The sequence below is a fragment of the Dermacentor andersoni genome, chromosome 3, assembly GCF_023375885.2.
Source record: "Dermacentor andersoni chromosome 3, qqDerAnde1_hic_scaffold, whole genome shotgun sequence".
Lineage (NCBI taxonomy): Eukaryota > Metazoa > Arthropoda > Arachnida > Ixodida > Ixodidae > Dermacentor > Dermacentor andersoni.
In genome coordinates, this window is record NC_092816.1 from 42575189 (window position 1) to 42596499 (window position 21311).

Genomic DNA, 21311 nt, shown 5'->3' on the forward strand with positions numbered 1-21311 from the left:
AGAGGGAGGTCTAAGTACTCCAGTCCCAGCAGGCGTCCATTCACCACATTATGTGGCTAGAAGTCCGTCTACCAGTCGTGGTAGGCCTCCGCTACCTCCTCAGCCCACCTCAGGACTCGGTCCTGTAGGGTGGGATTGGAGCTGCGCAGGGCAATCTCCCCAGCTCCTCGCTATATTTTGCTGTTTTTGGCTGCTATGTAGAAAAGTGTCCTGATAATCAAATATCTAGACGTGCATAAAATGGCAGACGAATGCACTGATGTTCAATATATTTTTTTACGAACTTCTTACACGAAAATTTATGTGGCCCCTCACCACGCCGCATAGCAAATTTTGGTTTACGCTGTAAGTTGATACGTGTCCTCTAGGGAGCGCTGTGCCGCTAAAGCTTTTCAAGTCGGCTCATTAATAGCCGAGATAGAAATATTTAAGTGCCGTGAACCCATGATTTCAGCAGGCGGGCTCCACTGCCAAGCAAGACGCTCTCTCCACTCGCCCCGTCTAGCCTTCACAAGCGAAATCCCTTCCCTGCGTTCTTCCCAAACTTACACATACTAAGTAGGATGTTCCCCACGCAGTATAGCGCAACCTGCCCGTGGTGTGGAGCTAAACCAACATTATACCACATTACATGGGAGTGTACAAGAAACCAGGCATTCCACAAACACAAAACACCAAGTGCGGAGCAATGGGAGAGCTGGCTCACCAGCCGCGAGCTAGAGGCTCAAGAAGCTCTAATAGCGCACGCGTGCGAGGCGGCCCGGCTCAGCGGAGCCCTGGACTAGGGGCCCATCCATGGCTGAAGAGGACCCAAGCTTCAAGAATGAAGACTTCGGCCTCGACCCGCTAAAACCTTAAAAGAGTCAATAAAGTTTTCCATTCCATTCCTTGCGTTCTCCCATACCAGACCTCGAGGGTCGCGTGCGTGCCCGCGAAGGCGAGCTTTCTGCAGCTTTTCTTCAAAGCTGGCGCAAAAAATCCACCCTCGTCGATGCTGCTCGTGCGTTGACCTCAAGCGCAACTTTTCTACCAATCACATGCAGCGGCGGCGCAAGCCAAGCCGAGCGGGGGAAAGAAAAAAAAGAACGAGAAAGCTCGCCTTCGTGTATAGCGCTCCCCGCAAGCGTTTTTCGGTAAAGACTACGGTTGCATACGCTGCAGCTGCCTGGAAACGTGAACAGCAGTCAGGTACCCTTTGATACTATAGGGGGGGGGGGGGGGGGGCTTCTACATTTAAAGGGCCCCTCACCCCGTCTGGCCAGTTTGATCTGACAAGCGTAGTAGATACAATGTGGGCTCACAATCGTGTCTGCTAAGTAGTACGTCGAGACGCGCCGCGGAAAGAGCTGAAATTCCCAGCTAAACGCCGTTTGCCCGTCTCTTCGCGGCCGCCGCGCTCCAAGCCGGAGGGTTGACGTATATCTGCTAGCGCGCCTACGTACATGTCTCTGCTGTTACGTTGCTCATAATGACACGTGACAGTTCAAGAATTATTCGAGGAGACATCTGTTACTTGTACAGTCCGTTGCTTCAGTAGACGAATTAAAGTTGAGAGAAATAATAAAACACACAAACCGAATACCTGCGTCTTTTCGTGCCGTAGTAAGAGAGACGTATTCCCATTCCGTCTGCTGGTTCCCCTGAATTGCAGTCGCGCGCGTAGGGAACGGAACTATGTCATTTTCCACCGAGTTCCGGCACGCGATCATGCTCTGTGATCCGCCTGCGTCTGCCTCTGTGTTCGTGTAGCACTTGACTTATGCCGCTAGTCAGGTGTTCTCGTGCACAGTGCGCAAAATCGTGCGCGGCGCGATAGAAGACAGTCGCAACCGCTCGCGCGCGAGATCGTCACCGGAAGTGACTGGACACGCTGAAACCCGCTGTGGTTGCTCAGTGGCTATGGTGTTGGGCTGCTGAGCACGTGTTCGCGGGAGCGAATCCCGTCCACGGCGGCCGCATTTCGATGGGGGCGAAATGCGAAAACACCCGTGTACTTAGATTTAGGCGCACGTTAAAGAACCCCAGGTGGTCAAAATTTCCGGAGTCCTCCGCTACGGCGTGCCTCACAATCAGGAAGTAGTTTTGGCACGTAAAACCCCATAATTTAATTTTTGTTTGACACGCTGCGCCACCTAGTAGCACTGCCGAGAAGTCCGCGTGCGGCCTCCGAGACTAGAAGCGTGGCGCACCTTTGCCTGTGAACGCTGTTCCCTCGCTTGCCGCACACTTAGACTCAGCAGCCCATACCCAGTGACCCAAGTTGGCGAGAGGTTCACTGAATAGCGGCCCGTACCCAGTGCATTTGTGGCGCAGCCTGCTAATGCGTCGGGTTGCTGTCCTTGAGGAACCCTTGTGACGTGAGTTGGATTCCGCTCAGCGTCGGATAAGTTTAAGGGATCTTTTCCGTCATTGTAGGGCTGCGCACCCCCCGTGGCACATTTGTAGTTACACAAGTGTGCACCAGAGATGTCCAGTCCATTGAAGAGCGGCAGACAGCTACTGTGACTGGGACATACCCAGTTTACTCAAGTTGGCATCAAAGAGGTTCATTGAAGACTAACACATGCCGTGTGGCACTTGCGCAGTGCTCCAAGTCGGCGTCAAAGCGTTTCTTCGAACAGCGGTATACCTACACGGTCCCGCATCTACAGTGACCGATGTCGACGTGAAAGAGGTTCGTTGAAGAGGGGCACGAATGTGCACATTGTAACATACTCAGTGACCGAACTTAGTCCAACGGTGGGTTTCGGACCCTGTTACCTCAGCACAGCAGCCCGATGCGCTACCCATTCGACCACTGACTACCCAGTGTACCGTCTCCGTCGCCTCTTCCTTGCGCTCTTTCCGTCTCCTACGCCTTTTCCTGTGGTTGTCTTTTTTGAATGCGCAACTTGGTTCTTCAAACCAGTGACCCAGGTAGGCGGAAAAACGGTTAGGTACTAGCATAGATAGATAGATAGATAGATAGATAGATAGATAGATAGATAGATAGATAGATAGATAGATAGATAGATAGATAGATAGATAGATAGATAGATAGATAGATAGATAGATAGATAGATAGATAGATAGATAGACAGACAGACAGACAGATAGATAGATAGATAGATAGATAGATAGATAGATAGACAGATAGATAGATAGATAGATAGATAGATAGATAGATAGATAGATAGATAGATAGATAGATAGATAGATAGATAGATAGATAGATAGATAGATAGATAGATAGATAGATAGATAGATAGATAGATAGATAGATAGATAGATAGCCAAAGTAAAGTTCGCACGCTAAAAACGCTAATGCATTAAGGTATTTCTCAATTCTATTCCTAAAATTAGGCCATTCCTGTAAACATAGAAAATTCTCTCTCTTTTAGGGCACCTACATTAAATCTTAGCCACAGGAACGTAAGCATGGGCGTCTGCGAATTCCTGTGACACAAGGAGAATGCCTGGTTGACTCGCTGATTTACTGATTGATTCACAAAAGTGCAAGTTAAACTTGAATAGAATATAATTACTTTCAAGTTTGCTATCAATTCGTAAACCATACGTTTTCCTCCAAAGAATTAGAAGATGTATATAAAATTAGTTTCTCTACTGTAACTTCTTTTACAATTTCAAGTTTACCCTGATATTTACTTTTTCTGTCATATTTTAATCTCCCCCATCCATTTAACCACCCGCTTTCTGGCCAACACTCCGCAGTGGGTACGCGCCATGTATGGAGCAAGAGAAAACAAACTAGATAACATGCTTATTATCTAACACCTCTAAGAACTGAAGGTGCAAAGAAAAAGTAAAAAAAGAAACTTGTTTCTTTGTCACGATGCTTTATAAATGGAATGCCAATGTAGTTCCATGGTGGCTCGATGGGCTCAAGAACTGGGCGGTTTGCACAAAATGCGTAAAAGTGGTTTAAAGAAGAAGTTGTGCTGGGAAAAGATTTATTATTGCTCGGTGTTCAATTAAAAGTGGAACGAATTAGTGGATGCAGCTCCTACTGCATCCTCTAATTCAAGAATTACGCGAACATTTTGTTCAATGATTACTTGCAAAGCAAGCTTACTTGCTTTGGATACCAAGACACCCTAGGTTGCACTTGAACGAAATGGTTGATTAACTCGCACGAGCATCCCTCACTGGCCCTTCCATCTCTGTTTTGCCGGCATCGCTTTATGTAATCACGCTATTAGGTACAAAAATTTCTCCATATCGCAACATGCCGCTAAATTCACTCTAACCCAGCCTTCTGAATTTCATCATCTTTGTCTCCCATGGAATAATATTGGTGTCCTTCAATACCATTTGAAGTTTCCTTTACAAAATTGAGATTCCGTATTCCACCTTAAAATTTTTACTTGCACGGAGCTTTGGCCTGGCCGTGTTCCCTCTGTTATTTTTGTAATAGATCTGAATCTATTGAGAATTTCATTCTCTCGTGCCGCCGATTTTTAAGACAAAGGAAACTCTTAGAAGTAACATTTCGACAACTTGTGCTAGCTATCGCTACGCTCGCCAACCATTCTATCCCTCTGGGAGCATCTTCGCTTGGATTCAGCCAAAGGGATGACAAGTTTATTAGACACGAAAAGATTACGTCTTGCTGAATTTCTAAAAGTATCAATCATATCTATTATTTCATTTCAAGGCGTTATACTATTTCACCATAAAATTCTTAACAGTATACTTTCTTTCTCAATTTTTTACATTATCTTTCTTTCACCCACGCTCTGCTATACAAATTTTATTTTGTTATAAACCTAATAAAGGCACGTGAAACTGCCTGCTTCTCAGCCAATCACCAACAGTGAGTAAGAGCCACGTGTTCGGATAGAAGAATATCCGCGCCGTCTTGTCGCTGTTTTAGCGACGCTATCGGACGTTGTGTTGCATTTCATTATAATTTATGACTATACATATGACGTCTTAAAATTAGACAGATGTCCACTGAAGTGGTGCCGAAGTAATGATGTAGCACAATTTTGGCACTTTGATTCGCGTAGTTGCTAAAGCAGCTGTCACATGGTGCATTTTTGATCCTAATCGAGCTTGATTTACTGGGTCCGACATTTAACAAAAGCAGTGCTGTTTATATACAGGGTTTCCCACATAACTTGAGCCATAAATTTAAATATGAAAGGCGCGTCGGAAGCGAATTGAACCGAACGCATGCTATTCGCAATAGCTTATAGTAACTGGGAGATTTTTTTTTATTTTCCCCATAACTCACTAATTAATTACGTTTAATTACCCAACTTTTTCATTATTGGCTGAGGACCCCAAGCATGATACGCATGTTTGTAGAGCACTTTCAGAAACCACTGATCGAGTCGATTCCTTTACGATACGTCTCACGTAGTCTTTTCCGGCTTGCAAAGAAAGCCCGCGAAATATGAAAAAATATGAAATATGAAAAGCTTCGCATTGGGGACTTCCGCTCCAACGATGTGCCCCTCGGAGGGCGGGGCACTCCTCAGGGCGCCGTCATCTCACCCACCCTGTTCAACATCTGTATGATTGGTCTTTCCGAGAGGTTGGCACGCGTAGAGGGCGTCAAGCACACCATATACGCCGACGACATCACCTTATGGTGCTCCGGCGGCTGCGAGGGCAGAGTCGAAGAATCCATGCTGGAGGCGATCGACGTGATCGAGGAGTATTTCCGTCCCACCGGACTTCGATGCTCCCCCGCCAAGTCGGAGCTTCTGCTTTACAGAAAAGAGAAGGGAGGCAGACCCAAAGATTGGAAGCCAGTCTCCGAAAGCAGCATCAGTCTTCGCACTTATGAAGGGGGGGGGGGGGGGGGGGGTGATACCCAAGGTCGACGTTATTCAGGTCCTGGGCATGTTTGTCGAATTCAACGGCGGGAACGGAACGGCTCTCCGCAAGATCATCGCAAAGACGGACAACGCTTTCCGCCTCGTTCGCAGAATAACAAACCGGCACCGAGGAATGAAGGAAAACAATCTCCTCAGGCTTATCAATGCCTTCGTACTATTCACTTTACGTACACAATTTCTATGCACAACTGGCTCAGAGCGGAACGAGACAAGCTCAACGCTCTCATCCGCAAAGTGGTCAAGAGGGCTCTTGGGCTACACATCAGGACCCATACCGAGGATCTCCTCAAGCTGGGGGTGCATAACACTGCCGAGGAGATTGCCGAAGCCCAAGAACGCGCTCAACTCACTCGCCTGAGCACCACAGCGGCAGGTAAATACATCCTCGCAGAGCTGGGTTACCAACCTGCGGAATTCCCGATGGTAAGTACCCCGATCCCTAGGTGCATTCGAGAGAAGTTCGAAGTGGCCCTGTGCCCCGAAACGTCCATCCCGTCCATAACGAGGGCAGACGCAAGGCCAGAGCAGCAGCCATCCTCAAACAGATCAAGCAACGAGACATTAGAGCAAGCTTCGTCGACGCCGCGGAGTACAGCGATGGGAACACCTTTGCCATCGTTGTGGTCGACTCCAGTGGCAAGATTTCCAATTGCGCCTCCATTCGCACTTCAGACCCCGGAGTCGCCGAGCAAGCCGCCATCGCCCTCGCCCTGCTAGACGGTCGTGGGTCCGAGATATATAGCGATTCCAAAACGGCAGTTAGGGCTTTTCAGAAGGGTTGCATCGCCAAGCAAGCTGCTCGTCTTCTTAGCAGCTCGAGTCGATATGCTCTCACGCATCATTCAATCCACTGGTTTCCAGCTCACGTAGGGTCGGTCGAGGGTGCTCCCCCGAACCTCAATGAGTCTGTTCACGAGGCTGCGCGTGGCCTCACCGACCGCGCTTCCTCTGCAAGAAGCACCGACTCCTATCCTCCCTACGGCCACAGGGACGCTCCCGCTACTCACAACGAGAATATTAAATTCTTCTACATGTCTAGAAGGGTTTTTCCACCCCCTCACCCCAAGTTGAATAGGGCGCAAGCCGTTTCGCTTAGGCTTCTGCAGACAAGTACGTATCCGTGTCTGTCCGTTCTCCACGAGGCTTACCCGGACGTGTATCGCGACGACGCCTGCCCCTCCTGCGGGCAGACCTCCACTCTAGCGCTCATGCTCTGGGAGTGCGAGTCGACATACCCCAAGTTCATCAAGGAGGAGTGGGACTCGCTTCTGCGTAGCCCCGCTCTAGAAAAGCAAATCCTGGCTGTCCGGCGTGCCCGCGACGGGGCCGGTGGGCTAGACCTGCCGGTCCCGACGTGGGACTAGCCGGGTGCGCGACGAGTTCGCGTCCTCGCCGGACCTGCAATAAAAGTTTCTTCACTCACTCACTCAAAGGCACGTGACAGAGTGTTTGTGCAGTAGTATAGTGCTGCTCTCAAGCGTGCGTTCGGTGAACAAGGTGCTGCAGCATCGGCACGGCGTAGACGAGCTGGTTCCCGGTTCTGCTTTATTCTATAGTTCTGCTCGCGGCGTTCCTGATCGAAATATGTCTGTTCCTCAGGGGTACGTATGACGCGTGGCCTACCTATTTCGGAGCCGGAGAGAAACTTCTGAGCGCGCACTCGGCTGCGACAGAGAGCAACGACGTCACTACCGGCGCAGCCAATAGCGCGCCTCCCTTTCTCTCGTTTTCTTATTTTTTTTTATCGCTGCTCATGGAATGGCGCCGAAGGAGTTTTCGGCATACAGGCGACAGACGGACAGACGGATGAATCGGCTCTTATAGCCATATACGGCTTCGCTGTAAAACAGCACTATATACTGGCTCCCCGAAACCTCATCAATGCAGAATGAGCCGGTCCTGCTTCGAAACGCCCGGTACATCATTTATGAATAATGTTTGGGTTGGCGTCAAACCAAGTCCTTTCAAATTCAGTTTATTGCCGACCAGACAGCTATATGTCGAATGTTCACTTACGTGCCCCGTCTGCTTTACACAAACGTAACTTTTCGTGTTTTGAACACCAAGATTGAAAACCGCGCAAAAGCGCCGTTACTGAACGACCACATATGTGATTCATTGGGGTTCCCCGTTTGCCGATTTTCTCGTTTCACATGGTACACATGTCGCGCCGCCAGGGGCCACTCCCGCCACTGCAATCACCGACAGTATGGAAGACTACGAGAGCGTTTTGCTCGTTAAAAACGAAGTTTTCGTCTACAAAATACCACCGCGGACGACAAACAGAGGTTACAGGTCAGTTTCACAGAATAATTTGTTATGCACGTTCTTTGATAGCGGACGCGGCACGAGAACTAAGGGCGCGCTCTCGATACGCTCGTTGCGGACAGCTCCTGTGGGTGTTTTTTTTTTCTGCTTCGTGGACAGATATATGCTCAGCAAGCAAACTACTCGTTGAATAGAAACGGCTGTTCGCTTTCGCTCATTGTCCTCGTATTGTGCGATTCAGAAAAGTGAATTAGCGAACCATCTTCTCACTCTTCACGAAAGTCCCGCGAGAGAAACGGACTGAAAGACGCACTGCTGGCGTTGCGTCGGGCATGCGGCATTGTCGTGAAGTGGTAGCCGCTCGCAAATTATTTTTCAGGAAAGAAACTCGTGGCTGACTTCTTTCCTTGTTGTGGCCCTTCCCTGTCCGTACAGCTCTGTGGCCTTGTGTTTCGCGATTCAGGCGGCTCCCGAACAAAGCCGGACGGTGGAAAGCGGCATACTGACATTTCCGATCCGCCCACCGGATGCATGTGTTTGTTTGTTTACTAAAAACAGTGGCACTCCGCCGTGCATATACCTGCGCGTTGAGATCGCACTGTGAATAGTTCACGCCGGGTAAATTGCTTAGCGAGAACCTTGGATTGGGGAAACGGTTTCTTATTAGTGGCAACCAGTTATCTAACTTTATTTTTATTTATTTATTTACATATACCGCAGCCGAATATAGGGCTATAGCAGGAGTAGGAACATTATATATTACTATACATTACACTTTAAAAACACACATAAACACAATAAGATGAATGATCAAAAAGAAGCACTTTACATGTTAGCGAACAAATGTTAGCAGGCAGATAATTCCAAAGCTCTATTGTACGTAGAAAAATACTGTGCTTGATTGTGTTACTACGGGCACAAATAGGTGTTATGTTCAAGGCGTGGGAGCTAAAGGTACAACTTGTGTTAGTAAATGTGATATAATTACAATCAGAAAGACAAAGGTGGAATTATTAATTGCATATAAAAGTTTTAGGGCTTCAATGCAATAACGTGAAAGTAATGGCTCAATGTTCAAAGCTTGTTGAGCCTGTGTTGGTGAGAAAGCGCAGCTGTAATTTTGGCTAATGAAACGCATAGATTCTCGTTGAACGTTATTGAGTGAGCTTATTTTGCATTGTTTGTAGGGGAACCAAATGGCAGATGCATATTCTAGAACAGAGCGAATTAGCATATTATATAATAGCAGTTTAGTATCATGAGGGGGCTTAGCTGAAGTGCGGTGCAAATAACCTAAATTTTTTAGGGCTTTCCCATTTACAGCTAATTAAAGTTCACTCTCTCTCTTTCCCATTTACATATTCAATGTGTTTAGACCATGAAAGATGTTCGGTTAGAATGACACCTAAGTGTGAGACACCCATTTAAGTTGGATGTCATCCAGAGAATAATTGAACGAGAGCGGGCTCTGTCTATTGGAAAATGACGTCACGACTGTTTTACTACAGTTGTTCATTTGCCATGTTTTGCACCAAGCGCAGAAAGACATAATGGATTGGGCAAGATGGTGCTTGTTCATCATCAATGGAGTTAATAGATTCATATAATATGCAGTCATCTGCATAAAGCCTGATTTTAGTCGAGGTGCTATGAGGTAAATCATTGATGTATATTAGCAATAGTAAAGGGCCTAGAATGGATCCCTGAGTAACACCTGATGTAACGTCGACAGGAGTTGAGTCTACTGAGTTGTGAGTAATAACGAAGAAAACTGGCTATCCAACAAACAAGACAGGGATTTATGATTATGGCATTTAATTTTACGAGGTTTAGAATGAATCACAGAGTCAAAAGCTTTAGAGAAGTCAATAAAGATGGCATCCACTTGTTTACCTATGTCTAGGTTAGAAGCGTTATCATAAACAGAGTTGACTAATTGCATTGCAGTGCTATAAGCACGACGGAAACCATGCTGGGCAGATGTTAGAACATCATTAGAGTTTAAGAATTCGATTATATGTATGTGAATAATGGTGCTATAACATGTTGCATGACTGGGGTGTGAGAGATTGGTCTGTAGTTAGAGAGAAGTTGTTTATCACCTGATTTATACAAAGGCAGGACTTCGGCTGTTTTCCATTTAGTTGGTACTTCACCAGAGTCTAAGGATTTCTGGAGAGAGAGAGGACAAGAGAGGAAAGGCAGGGAGGTTAAACAGATGCAAGGATTTCTGGAAGATTACAGTAAGGTACTGGGCTATCCATAGGGAGTATCTTACAAGGAAATAATTCAGGATACCATGAGAACCGGTACACTTTTTAGTGTTGAGATTCAAGATTAGGTGTAAGACACCATCAGAACTCATTACGTTTAATATGTTTAATGGTTATCTAGTGCACTTAACTTTCACTAGAACATGTGCTGATGCCATGTCATACATCAAGGACAAATGTCCAAGTACTATGCTTTTAAGGCCTACTTCTGAAAACGAGGTCTGTAAGACAATCATGCAGCTTAAGAATAGTAACTGCTGTGATTATTTTGATTTTCAAATCAGACCAATTAAATATGTTGCTGACGTAATCACACAACCTCTTTCTGATCTAATTAACCTCTGTCTGTAAACAGGAACTTTTCCCTCAATATTACAGACTGCTATAATGTGCATTTTGTACAAAAAAGGAGATATCGATGTGGCAGGTATTTTCTAAAATAATATAAACAATTCTTCATCCTCATTAATAAACATAACCTGTTATGCGATGTACAATAAGGCTTTATAAAAAATTGATCTACTGAACTTGCATTACTTGACCAGAAAGAGTTTATTCGAAATTGCATAGAATCTAAACAATTAGCGCTTGGTGTCTTCATTGATTTCAGCAAGGCTTTCGTTTCTCTGAATAGAAATTTCCTTTTACAAAAGCTAGATTTATACGGTGTACATGGTGTCACCTTAGATATCTTTAGCTCACTGTCTAAGCGAAAGGAAACAATATGTATATATAAATATTTTGCTTCGACGATTAAATCAAGCTTTCACAATGTTCCCCAGGGCAGTATATTAGGTCCTTTTCAATTTATACATAAATTATATTGTAAACATAGGTTGTTCAGCAAAATTTATCGTTTATGCTGATGATACGAGGGTACTTTTTGCACATGAAGACATTCACCAGTTAATTCAAAGAGGCTTTAGGTGTCACGTTAAGCTTTAGGTGTCATATTTTCAAATAACATGTAATGGGACACACAAGTAGATCAGGTGGTAACAAAAATGGCATGGGTATACTTGGTATAATTTATCGCTACCATTTTCTACTCCCTTTGAAAGCAACACTTATTTATCTACCATTGATTGTTTCGATCCTATGCTCACTACTGTTTTCTAGTATGGGGTGACACAATACAAACAAACATTGATAAACTTACAAGATTTCAATATAGATTTCTTAAAATTGTTGCTAAAGAAGAGTCTAATCATTCTGTTAGTTATATACAAGAAAAATATAATAGGTATGCAGGATCTTTACAATTACAACATTTGTAAGGTGATAAAAAAGGAACTTAAACAACAATAATTTCTGAACTGGCCAACCTAAAGCCCGCTGGAAGTAAATAGGATACACGCCAGCATAATTGCTGGTCAGTGCCTCGATCACGCACTAGTATGGCAACCAGATTCTATGCAATGTTTTTCCAAAGATGTTAAATTATCTTATTGGCATTGATGTGAACATAGAAAATATGACTCCAAAAGATGTTATAGCATTGTTTTTATAATCTTAGTGGTAATTTATAGCAGCCATTCATTATAAGTGTGATTTATCCAATTGTATGACAGTAATCCAATTCTGTCTTTTCAGCATGCATGTATGTTTTACCTTCTATATTTTTTCATGCTTGAGCAATAACTATTGTAACCTGTTAAACTTTATGCTTTGCAATAATTGTGAATTATTGTTGTTCCAGTAGTTACCCTATCTCATGTTTGATATCTCATGTTTACTATTAGATGCCACTGCTTTGTGGCCCTTTTGTAGGTAGTGGGAGCTAGTCAAGCTGCTTTTGTGCAGCTTTTACTTCCGTCATCCTGCATCTACAACACACGATGATAAAGGTTCAATTCAATTCAATTTTTTATTGTGTTTGTTCACTTCACCCTCTGTTAATAAGTGCGATGAGCTTAAAGTTAAGAATGTAGGGTCAGTATGTTGACCCAACTTCTGTGCAGTATATTCTGTTTAACATGGAGTACGCCATATGCTTTCAATCTCAGTGCATGTTCTCAGGAGGCAGAGTTTCTGTTATAGTGAATGACTAAACAGAAGCTTGGATTTTGCTTGAAGCCAAGTGTTGCATATTACATGCTTCCTTTTGTGCAGGGCTGCTGACTGGAAGCTTGACGCTCCAGAATGGAAAGGGCGTATGAGGCTGGTCACAAAGGGCAAGGAGTGCTTTCTGAAACTCGAGGACAAGATTTCGGGTAAGCATTGCCGACTGTTTAACAACAAGGCTCATTATTGAATAAGTCTACTACGGTCTAGTGAATGCAAGACAATACTTTTCGAAGCGGGCAAGATGGGCAGTAAACTTGAAATTGCCTAATTGTAGTTCAAAGCCTGGCACATGCCCACATATATGTGCATGCATGCAGCGGTCAATTACACATCACACCCAATGTGCCAAAAAAAACACTGGAATTTGTTCCAGAAAAAGTAATCCAGGCTTGCTTTCTTATTATAAAAAAAAACTCTCCAGCAGTCCCTTTTTTTATATTGTTTTATTCACTTTCACTTCTGCGTCCTATGTAACTCTAATCTCATGAAACTTGTGTTTATGCCCTTCACATTTGGGCCATGTTACACTAGATAGCACACTGCTAATCAAAGCCTAGCTGCTGTGTTGTTAGCTTAGCTTGTTAATTCAAATACAGTAGAACCCCGCTGTTACGTTCCTCACTGCTGCGTTTTCCCGGCTGCTACGTCGTTTTCATCCGGTCCCGGCATAGCTTCCATAGGATCCAATGTATAAGGAACCCCGCTGTTACGTTGTAGCTGTGAAAACGTTCCCGCATGATACGTCGCAACTTAGCACCCCGAACCCGCCTGGGCTAAAGTAGACAACGCGCTCCAACCGCCATTTTGGCTTTTGACGAGTTTTGGCTGGGCTTGGCCGGGCTTGGCTATGGAACTGGCTGCAAGAAGCCGCACGCCAGTTCGAGAGGCCGCATGAGGCCGCCACTAAGTGGCCATTCGTGAAAAATGTTCTTACTATCATCACTGTGATTACGGTCACCGCTTGGTTGTTGGACGGGTCGACTCACGGAGAAAGGAAACTCGGGAGAAGCCCTGACGTCACTCTTTGTGAAGCTAAAGTGAAACCGGAAGTTGGCGTTGCTCGTGGCGTTGCTCCGCCTATCGGGCCTGCTCTCCTCTCTTGTTTACGTTTCTCCCACGCCGCGCTGTGCGCAACCGGGCTGCTCGGACGCGCGCGCTCCGCAGCAATACTAAACAATCGTTAGCACGTTAGCATGATTACGCCAAAGAGGGCAAAATTTCCCGCGGATATTCGTTCGTCCGTTGCCATTGCCGTGGCGCGGTGACGACAAGGAGCACGAGCCGCATGATGCCGGGGAGTTGCCAAATCCTAGCTTTGGAGAAGCCGTCGCGGCTCTGGACCTCCTCCGCAGGTACGTCGCACCTCACAACGACGCTGACAGCAATGCGGCCTTCCAGGGTATTGAGAAACGTGTGGCGATTTATAGCGAGCGAAAGAAACGGCAAGCCACCATTCTAGACTTTTTTAAGACCTAAGCGCACTCTGTGGAAATAAATTGTCTATAGTTGAAGCTGCACTTTTTTCATTCATTTTCGGAGCTTTCCTCACTGTTGCGTTTTCCCGGCTGTTACGTTTCTTTCCCCCGGTCCGGTGAAAAACGTATGAACGGGGTTCCACTTACAGCAGGCTTCAGATACAGTTTAGTGGCTTTATATATTAGGATTCTGCAGATAAGTCAAGACACTTGCTTATGTCATTTCAACAGAGCTGAGATGGGAACTTTTCCCTCCTTGAATAGTATGGCTTAGTGAACTGCCCAGTAATCTATCCATTTATAACATTGCAGTTATCACTCATTCCACCAGAATTACTGTGGTAATTAACCAAGGAAATAAGCTTTGCGGTGTGGTTTTCACTAGCAATCAGTCTCACACCCTTATTTGTTAGTAGGCGTCACCTTGAAGCCTATTAATTATTAATTATTACTCCGCTGGGTGTAGCACAGTGCAGCCCTTGAATTGCGGAACACAGTGCGCCTCACCAATGCTCTTCAGTGATTTGTATGATGAGGAGCAACTTGAGAAATGCACCTTCACTCCTGTTCATTCCATTAAATGGCGAGAGAATCCGGCTACAAACATCTTCTTTCAGGAATGTCTGTGGCATGCCATTAAAGTATGGTGATCACTTCAGCCGAGTTGAGTGGAAAAAAGTTTTGCCAGTTGCACCTCTTTTGACTGAGGGTGTAGCGCTGAACTCTTATGTCGGGAAAGCATGTACAGCTCTCTATGTAGTGCGGCTGCTTTTGGAGACTGTTCCCACAATCTAAGGTTTTGATGCAAACTTGTTGGTATGCCATCTTGAAAATCTAGTGTAGCGCTAGCAAGATGGAGACATGAGAAAAACACAGGAACACACAGGCACGTTGCTAGCTTCTGACATCTATTTCCAGGCATCATGTCGTGTATATATACTCTCGGCCCAGCATGCCTTAGAACACGTATATAAACACCTTCACAATGACAGAAAGCCACATGGAAATGCTGAAAGCCACTGCATAATTGCTTGTCAATTTGTGTTCCCAACCACAGTTGTGATTTGTCCTGCACTCTGCCGTGACAGACTTCCTTTTCACATCGCTTTCTTTCTTTGAGCAATGTGATACGACTGATGGAAAAGTGGGCATGCCCCAAATTCTTGTTCAGCTGTATATATCATGATAAATATCTGCGAGGCATTATGTATTGCAAAGATGGAAGATTGTGAAGAAGTTCACATTCAGCTGCTGTTTTGGGTAATATTCTTGTTTCATAATGCATAAAAAAAAATTGTCTTGCAGGTGAATTGTTTGCCAAATGCCCAATCGACAAGTACCCGGGTATTGCAGTTGAGGCTGTAATGGATTCAAGCCGCTACTTTGTCATTAGACTGCAAGATGACAATGGTATGTCACTTTCTTTGTATGCATTGGAAAGACTGTTCTACAGCAGCATTCAGTGATCATCAATTGCTCCCGCTGTCACTCAGTGTTGTGGCATATTGAAATCTGGAAGAAACACTGCAGTTTATATTGCACCTAAAATTTATAGGATTCTTACGTGGTACATTAAAAAAAATGCATGTTAATTTTTACAATTGTGGAAAAATGTGAACAGGCAAAATGACCGTACTGTTTTTTACATGGGCAGAGTTGTTGCATGATAGATGCATGCTTCGCTTTGTGATTGACGTCCTGTGTCCCAAACCTACCCCTTGTGCATTATTTCAGTGTTCGCGTTTGTGTTCATATTCATATACAGATATCAAATGAACACTTGCATGGTACTTTGCAGGTGTAGCAGTGGTGAAAATGATGTTAAGGGCTAAAGCTCTGCGTTCAGTATTGGTCTATGAGCAAAGAGTTGACCACTATATTACTACTGTCACCTTTTGAGGCTTAGCATTGTCATGCCATTTACCATCATTAATTACACACTTACAGTGTATATTCATATCTAGCCATCTTCAGTGGCTATCATCTTGGTATTGTACTTAAAGTAGGACTGACACGAATTTTTACTCTTCGATAGCTAATGACTCCATAATCAAGGTTTGACGCTTCAATTCCTTGAATGTGCAACAAATGATGAATTAATCTGACGAACTTAAGAAGCACACCAAATTTCTTGGAGTAGGGTTTGTTCACAAGGGCAAAGTCTATGTCACGAAAATTTGGGGGTCGAGGAGTCTCATGGTGTCACTGATGTGTGGTCTGGTGCATTAGTCGAAGCCTCATTGTAATCGCCTTGTCAAAAGGTGCAGATGACAGGATAATAGGGGAAAGAAGGTGAAAAGGCTAATAGGCACTGCACATTCTAACAGAAGCTACATCAGGGAAGCAAGCTTACTATCTTGCATGGGATGCAAAGAAGTGCAGAGTGAAAGAGGAAAAAATTATTTATACGCTGTGCATCCAGCTTTAGGCGAGACGTGGTCATTGTGTAGCTTGCGACAACTAGACCAGGTTCACCGGTGCACGCGTCAGCAGTTTGTGACCGTGACCCTGATTTTCATGATATCCAGAGATGTCTTGTAAACAAGCCGTACGCCAAGGAGCCGTACTCTATTTGACGTGCATTTTGAAATGGTCACCTTAAAGGAGGATAACTCATAATTTTCTGTGCATTCCAGGAATTCTAGCATGACATGATGGTGACGACAGTTATCTGATAAAATAAGAAAGGAGGGATACAAAAATTTTGTCAGTGCCTCTTTAAGGACTTCATTACAGTTTGTTGTACCTTACTGTGGCATACCTGAGTGTTCGACGTGAATTGCTCTTGCATGACTCGACCTTCCACGTGTGGACTTCTGTTGTGCTTGCTTTAAGAAATGAGCATATCACATTTACTGCGAGGTCCTTGTTATGCATCGCATTTGCTGTGTTGCGGCGCACTCTCATGCTATAATCTCTTTCATCATAGGCCGTGCAGCATTCATTGGAATTGGTTTCGCAGACCGAGGTGACTCGTTCGACTTGAATGTTGCTCTTCAAGACCATTTCAAGTGCGTAATCCTTTATCTGTTGTTTGGAAATTCCTTTACTGCTTGTCACACATAGGTGGTACATTGTTTCCCAATCCCATAGCTAAGAGTGTTGCTATTGGGTGTCCACTGCAGCATGCTTGTATCTAAGCGATATTATTGTGTCATTTAGGTGGCTTGAGAAGAGTGAGGAGTTGGAGAAAGGTGCTACTGATCCCAGTCAGCCACATTTGGACCTCAGTTTCAAGGAAGGCCAAACGATCAAGATCAACATGAACATTGGTGTAAGCTGTGTGTACCTCCATTATTTAAAGAGGCTGCCTATGGCTGCCATCATGAGTAGGTGATGTCTTCTTTAGCTACGAGATGGTGCCACCACAATATGTTCTCAGTGAATTTGTGACGTTTTTGCCACGGAGATCAGATTTCACACCTCACTCGTGGTGGTCTGGCATCTCACAGGAGTACCATCCACTGCAGGTTTGCGCACTGCAGGGTGGGCACCGAGCGCTGCACATGCAAGAAATCGCAGTATTGCCCTAAGTTAACGGAAACAGTTTGTCTCCGACGGCACCCAGCACTGCTCGAATGCCTGTTCCGGTGCGCTATGCAAAGGGGCTCCTGCAATAAAGGCAAAAGATACAGAAAAGGGTGCCACTAGCATATCGCTGCGATAGAATGGCTTCCCATGACATGTTGTTAAGGAAAAGTGTCCCCGCAGCTGTGCCGCTTGCTCTCGCGATAACCACTAGGCTAACTCGTGAAAGCTAGGGCAACCTCCGTCTGCTTGCACCTCCGATGGCTCAGTGTAGTAAGTATGACCACTCTCGAGCGCTAGGTTCCACTTTTCGGCTTAGCATTTGGAAAAGGAGCAACACAAGGTACGCAGTAGGTGCAAAGCACTGCAAACAAGCTCAAGTTGGAACGGTGCACAAAAAAAGACGCCGGCGGACAGGAGGCGAAAACGTGTGCATACTGAGTAGTGTTCCAGGGAGGTCCTCCCCGCGCTCGCTCTGCTGATTGCGCCTCTAGCGCCGCAGTACACCAAGTGCCATCACTGCAAACCAGTCCTTGGGAAAAGCCACTCCCGACAGCTGTGGCGGGTGGAAATGGCGCCGGGCGCACCTCCAGGCACTTTATGCTTAATCTCGACTGTATGTGCAATGTCGGCTGCCGCAGTAATCTTCCACATGTACATAGGTGCATATAGTGCAAAAGTGATGTGTCATCTCGGATGACAATGCCAAAGTGCCCACACTAGTTGCACGTGTCTTTGAGCATGAGGTAAAATCATGTCTAATTGTTGCAACACCTGAGCCATGCAATGGTGCTTATTCCTTCCATTTTATAGATCGTCGGCAGCCACCAGCGGCGCTGCAGATGCAAGAAGAAATTGTAAAGGTTACATTGAAATAGGAAAAACACGACTGTAGTGCAAATAACATTATTACAGAAAAATAATGAGTCCATTTTTTCATATAAGAAATGAAAAAAGAATTCTTGAAAAGTGTTGCAAACAACCCCATTTTAATAAAACAGCCTTTTGTAAATCTAGGTGCATAAAACTTGCTTCTCATGTTACATTCATGTGTCAATTATTTTTGGGCATTGTAATGCGTTCCTAACCACAGTCACTTATGTATATTGATTACAGGTGCCATTATTAGGCAAGGTGCCATTATTAGGCACTGCTCGTAGTTGACAAAAAAAAAAACGTGGCCCAAATACATGCTTACAGAAAAGCTGTTTGCCGATCACCTGATCACAGTCTATGCACATGGAATGTCTTCTGTTGTGGTCCTGCTATCAATCTTCGCATTTAATAGGCATGCAGCCCCTCGCGCATTACGGTAAATGCACATTGCCTTTGTGCCTTTCAAAATTAGCTTTGACATTGAAGTGATTACATAAAGTATTCATACCGGATACAAAGTCGACTGCATGCAGAACTACTGCATAGACTCGTGCATGGGCCATACTATTTCACAATTTTGGTGAGGTGCGACCCGTACGCGGGACTGAACCTTTTCGTCAAAATGGTACCGGTGTAGCCTTGACTTATGCACACCCGCACATCCCCCGATGTACCATTAGAAGTCATCGCGCAGCTCTCGTCATCGAGTAGTGGCATGCTGAAGTATGCAGCGAGCTAAAGTTCACCGATGCACGCGCACGGCATCGGGGTACTGACCGTGATCACTTCTCCGTTGAAATTTTTTTTCCTAATTTTGGGCTGCCAAGTTGAGCGGGCGCCCCTTACTTGAGTCTATACAGTACATGGAAGTGGTTTAAGCATATTATTACCGTCCGGGTTCATGAAAATTGACACTGACTTTATTTAGGCTGTTGTGTTGGAACGGATGATGAAAAGCACCCATGAAATGTGTTTTGAATAGCGTGACATGCAAATCCGGGACTTAGCATGGGCATGCCAACCTTGAACACACTGTTACACCTTCTTTGTTTGAGCAAAGGAATGCAGTTTTTACATGACACATGAAAAGGTGGTTACTTTACCCGCATTGCATGAGATGTTGCCTTCAGCATTAAACTGCAACATGGAAAAAAAGTTTTTCACCTTCATAACATACCCATAGTTAGTAAGATTCAACTCGAATTGGCGATTATGTGCCTCTGCTCTTTTCGAGCAGGTCTTAGGATGATATATCCAAATTTCCATAATACACGATTTCTTACAGTAAGAGCCAAATACTCTTAAGCTAATCACGTCGTCCTTCGTGCAATGCCCAGCAGAAGTCTGGCTCGGGCAAGAGCAGACCCAGGGCTGCCGCCTCCGGCAGTGGCTTGCTGCCGCCGCCACCAGGAGGCGTCAAGCTGCCTCCGCCGACCTCACAGCTCAGCAGTGGCCTCCGACCACCTCCGTCGAGTCCGGCCACGGCTCAGACGCCCGAGGGCAACGGAGACTCCTCCTCGCCCTCGCCCGCCTCCTTGCCTGCAGCGGTCAAAGCTGGAGCAGTGGGGAACCTGTTGGACCTGAGCCCACCAAAGGAAGCTCCCCCTTCGCTTTTGCCTGGTGATGGTCCAGCTGGAAACACGACATCGGTAGCACCGGCAGCAGCCACTTCCGCTGACCCCTGGGGTGACTTTGCCAGTGCTCCCGTTGTGTAAGTAAGCTGTTTCTCAATGGCCGGTTTTAAATGGCGTTACAAGACAAAGACAAAGTAGGAGGTAACTGACTGGAGGTATGCTGCCCCCCTGTATCCTTTTTTTTCTTTTTTCACTCCTCTTGTCAAGCTACCTAAATCAACTACAACTCAACTCGGCCCAGATTATACCAGTCCACATTATTTTCTCACTTGCTCCAAATAAAACTGATGTGCATATTTTTCAGCAATGCTTGCAATGGTGGCATATTGTTTCACGATGTAATTAGGCCTGAACTTGTAGGCATTCATTATTGCAGTCAAACCCCATTACTGTACAAAAAAATTGCATCCGACATGAAGACACACTTGTTACGTCCAATATTATAAGCATACATTTGTTATGCACTTATATGAGCTAGAAACATTCTATATTAACTACATTACATCCGATAATTCGCTATACGCATTTGTTGCGATTTGACTGTGTTACCACATAGTGCATACGTACGCTGTGGTTCTGCCAGCGGCGTGTTAACGATGCTTCACTCATTTTTCAGACCACCAGACAGCAGCAGCAGCACACCATCACAGCAGTCTTCGAATCAAGAGGCCTGGATTCAATTCTGAGCCATCCCAACACCTCCTGCAGGCACCCTCCAGTGAATGCGAAAGAAGGCGCAGTTATGAGGCACATTCCATTTTCCTTCCCGTCTTCTCCATGTTTCCTTCCTTCCAACTTTTCCCGTCTCAAGTGTTCAGCTAAGACTGTAAAGAAAAAAAAAACCACTACCCCATCCATCTGTGGATGGTTGTTTCTTGTACATAAGTTATAAATATTTATAATATATATATATATACATTGTGGTGTACACACAACTCGCGCGCTGCTTATTAGCTTTTGCTTTTCCTTGAAGTCTAGATATAGGAGTTATTTTCTTACTCTTATTGTTAGAAAAAAGGAAATGTGATACTACATCTGGCCAGATGGGCTGTGGAAAGCTTAGCTCATGCCCAGATGGTGCAGTCTTCTTTCATTTCTTTGTTTTGGAAAGAGGGGTCTTCACACTGAAAAAGTTTGTTCATTGTTTCCTCCATGTGCTTAAAAAGAAAAGTGTCCTCTGTACTTAGATAGGTGTGCCGCGTGTTAGACGACGGAATTCATGTTCGTGCCTGGCCTAGGAAGAACCAACGTCATTGCTTAGAGAGGAAACCTGGTTTTTGCGTGGATGTCGTGCATGTAAGTGGCGGCACAAATGCAACGAAAGTAAATGTTTGCAAACGAGAA

The 21311-nt window shown here is 45.1% G+C and overlaps 1 protein-coding gene across 2 annotated transcripts; it reads left to right on the plus strand.

Annotated features, from left to right (window-relative positions):
- Positions 1-8008: 8008 nt before the first annotated feature.
- On the plus strand, positions 8009-21311 carry LOC126516773 (NECAP-like protein CG9132). 2 transcript variants are annotated; one of them, XM_050166879.3, is made up of 7 exons: positions 8009-8141; positions 12500-12600; positions 15235-15339; positions 16859-16940; positions 17092-17203; positions 19671-20044; positions 20584-21311. In XM_050166879.3, exons 1-7 carry the CDS (start codon positions 8056-8058, stop codon positions 20651-20653), a joined length of 930 nt encoding a protein of 309 aa, XP_050022836.1. In that variant the 5' UTR covers positions 8009-8055; the 3' UTR covers positions 20654-21311. The 2 variants fall into 2 exon arrangements, with proteins under 2 accessions (XP_050022836.1, XP_050022842.1); XM_050166885.3 differs by having other exon boundaries at positions 19674-20044.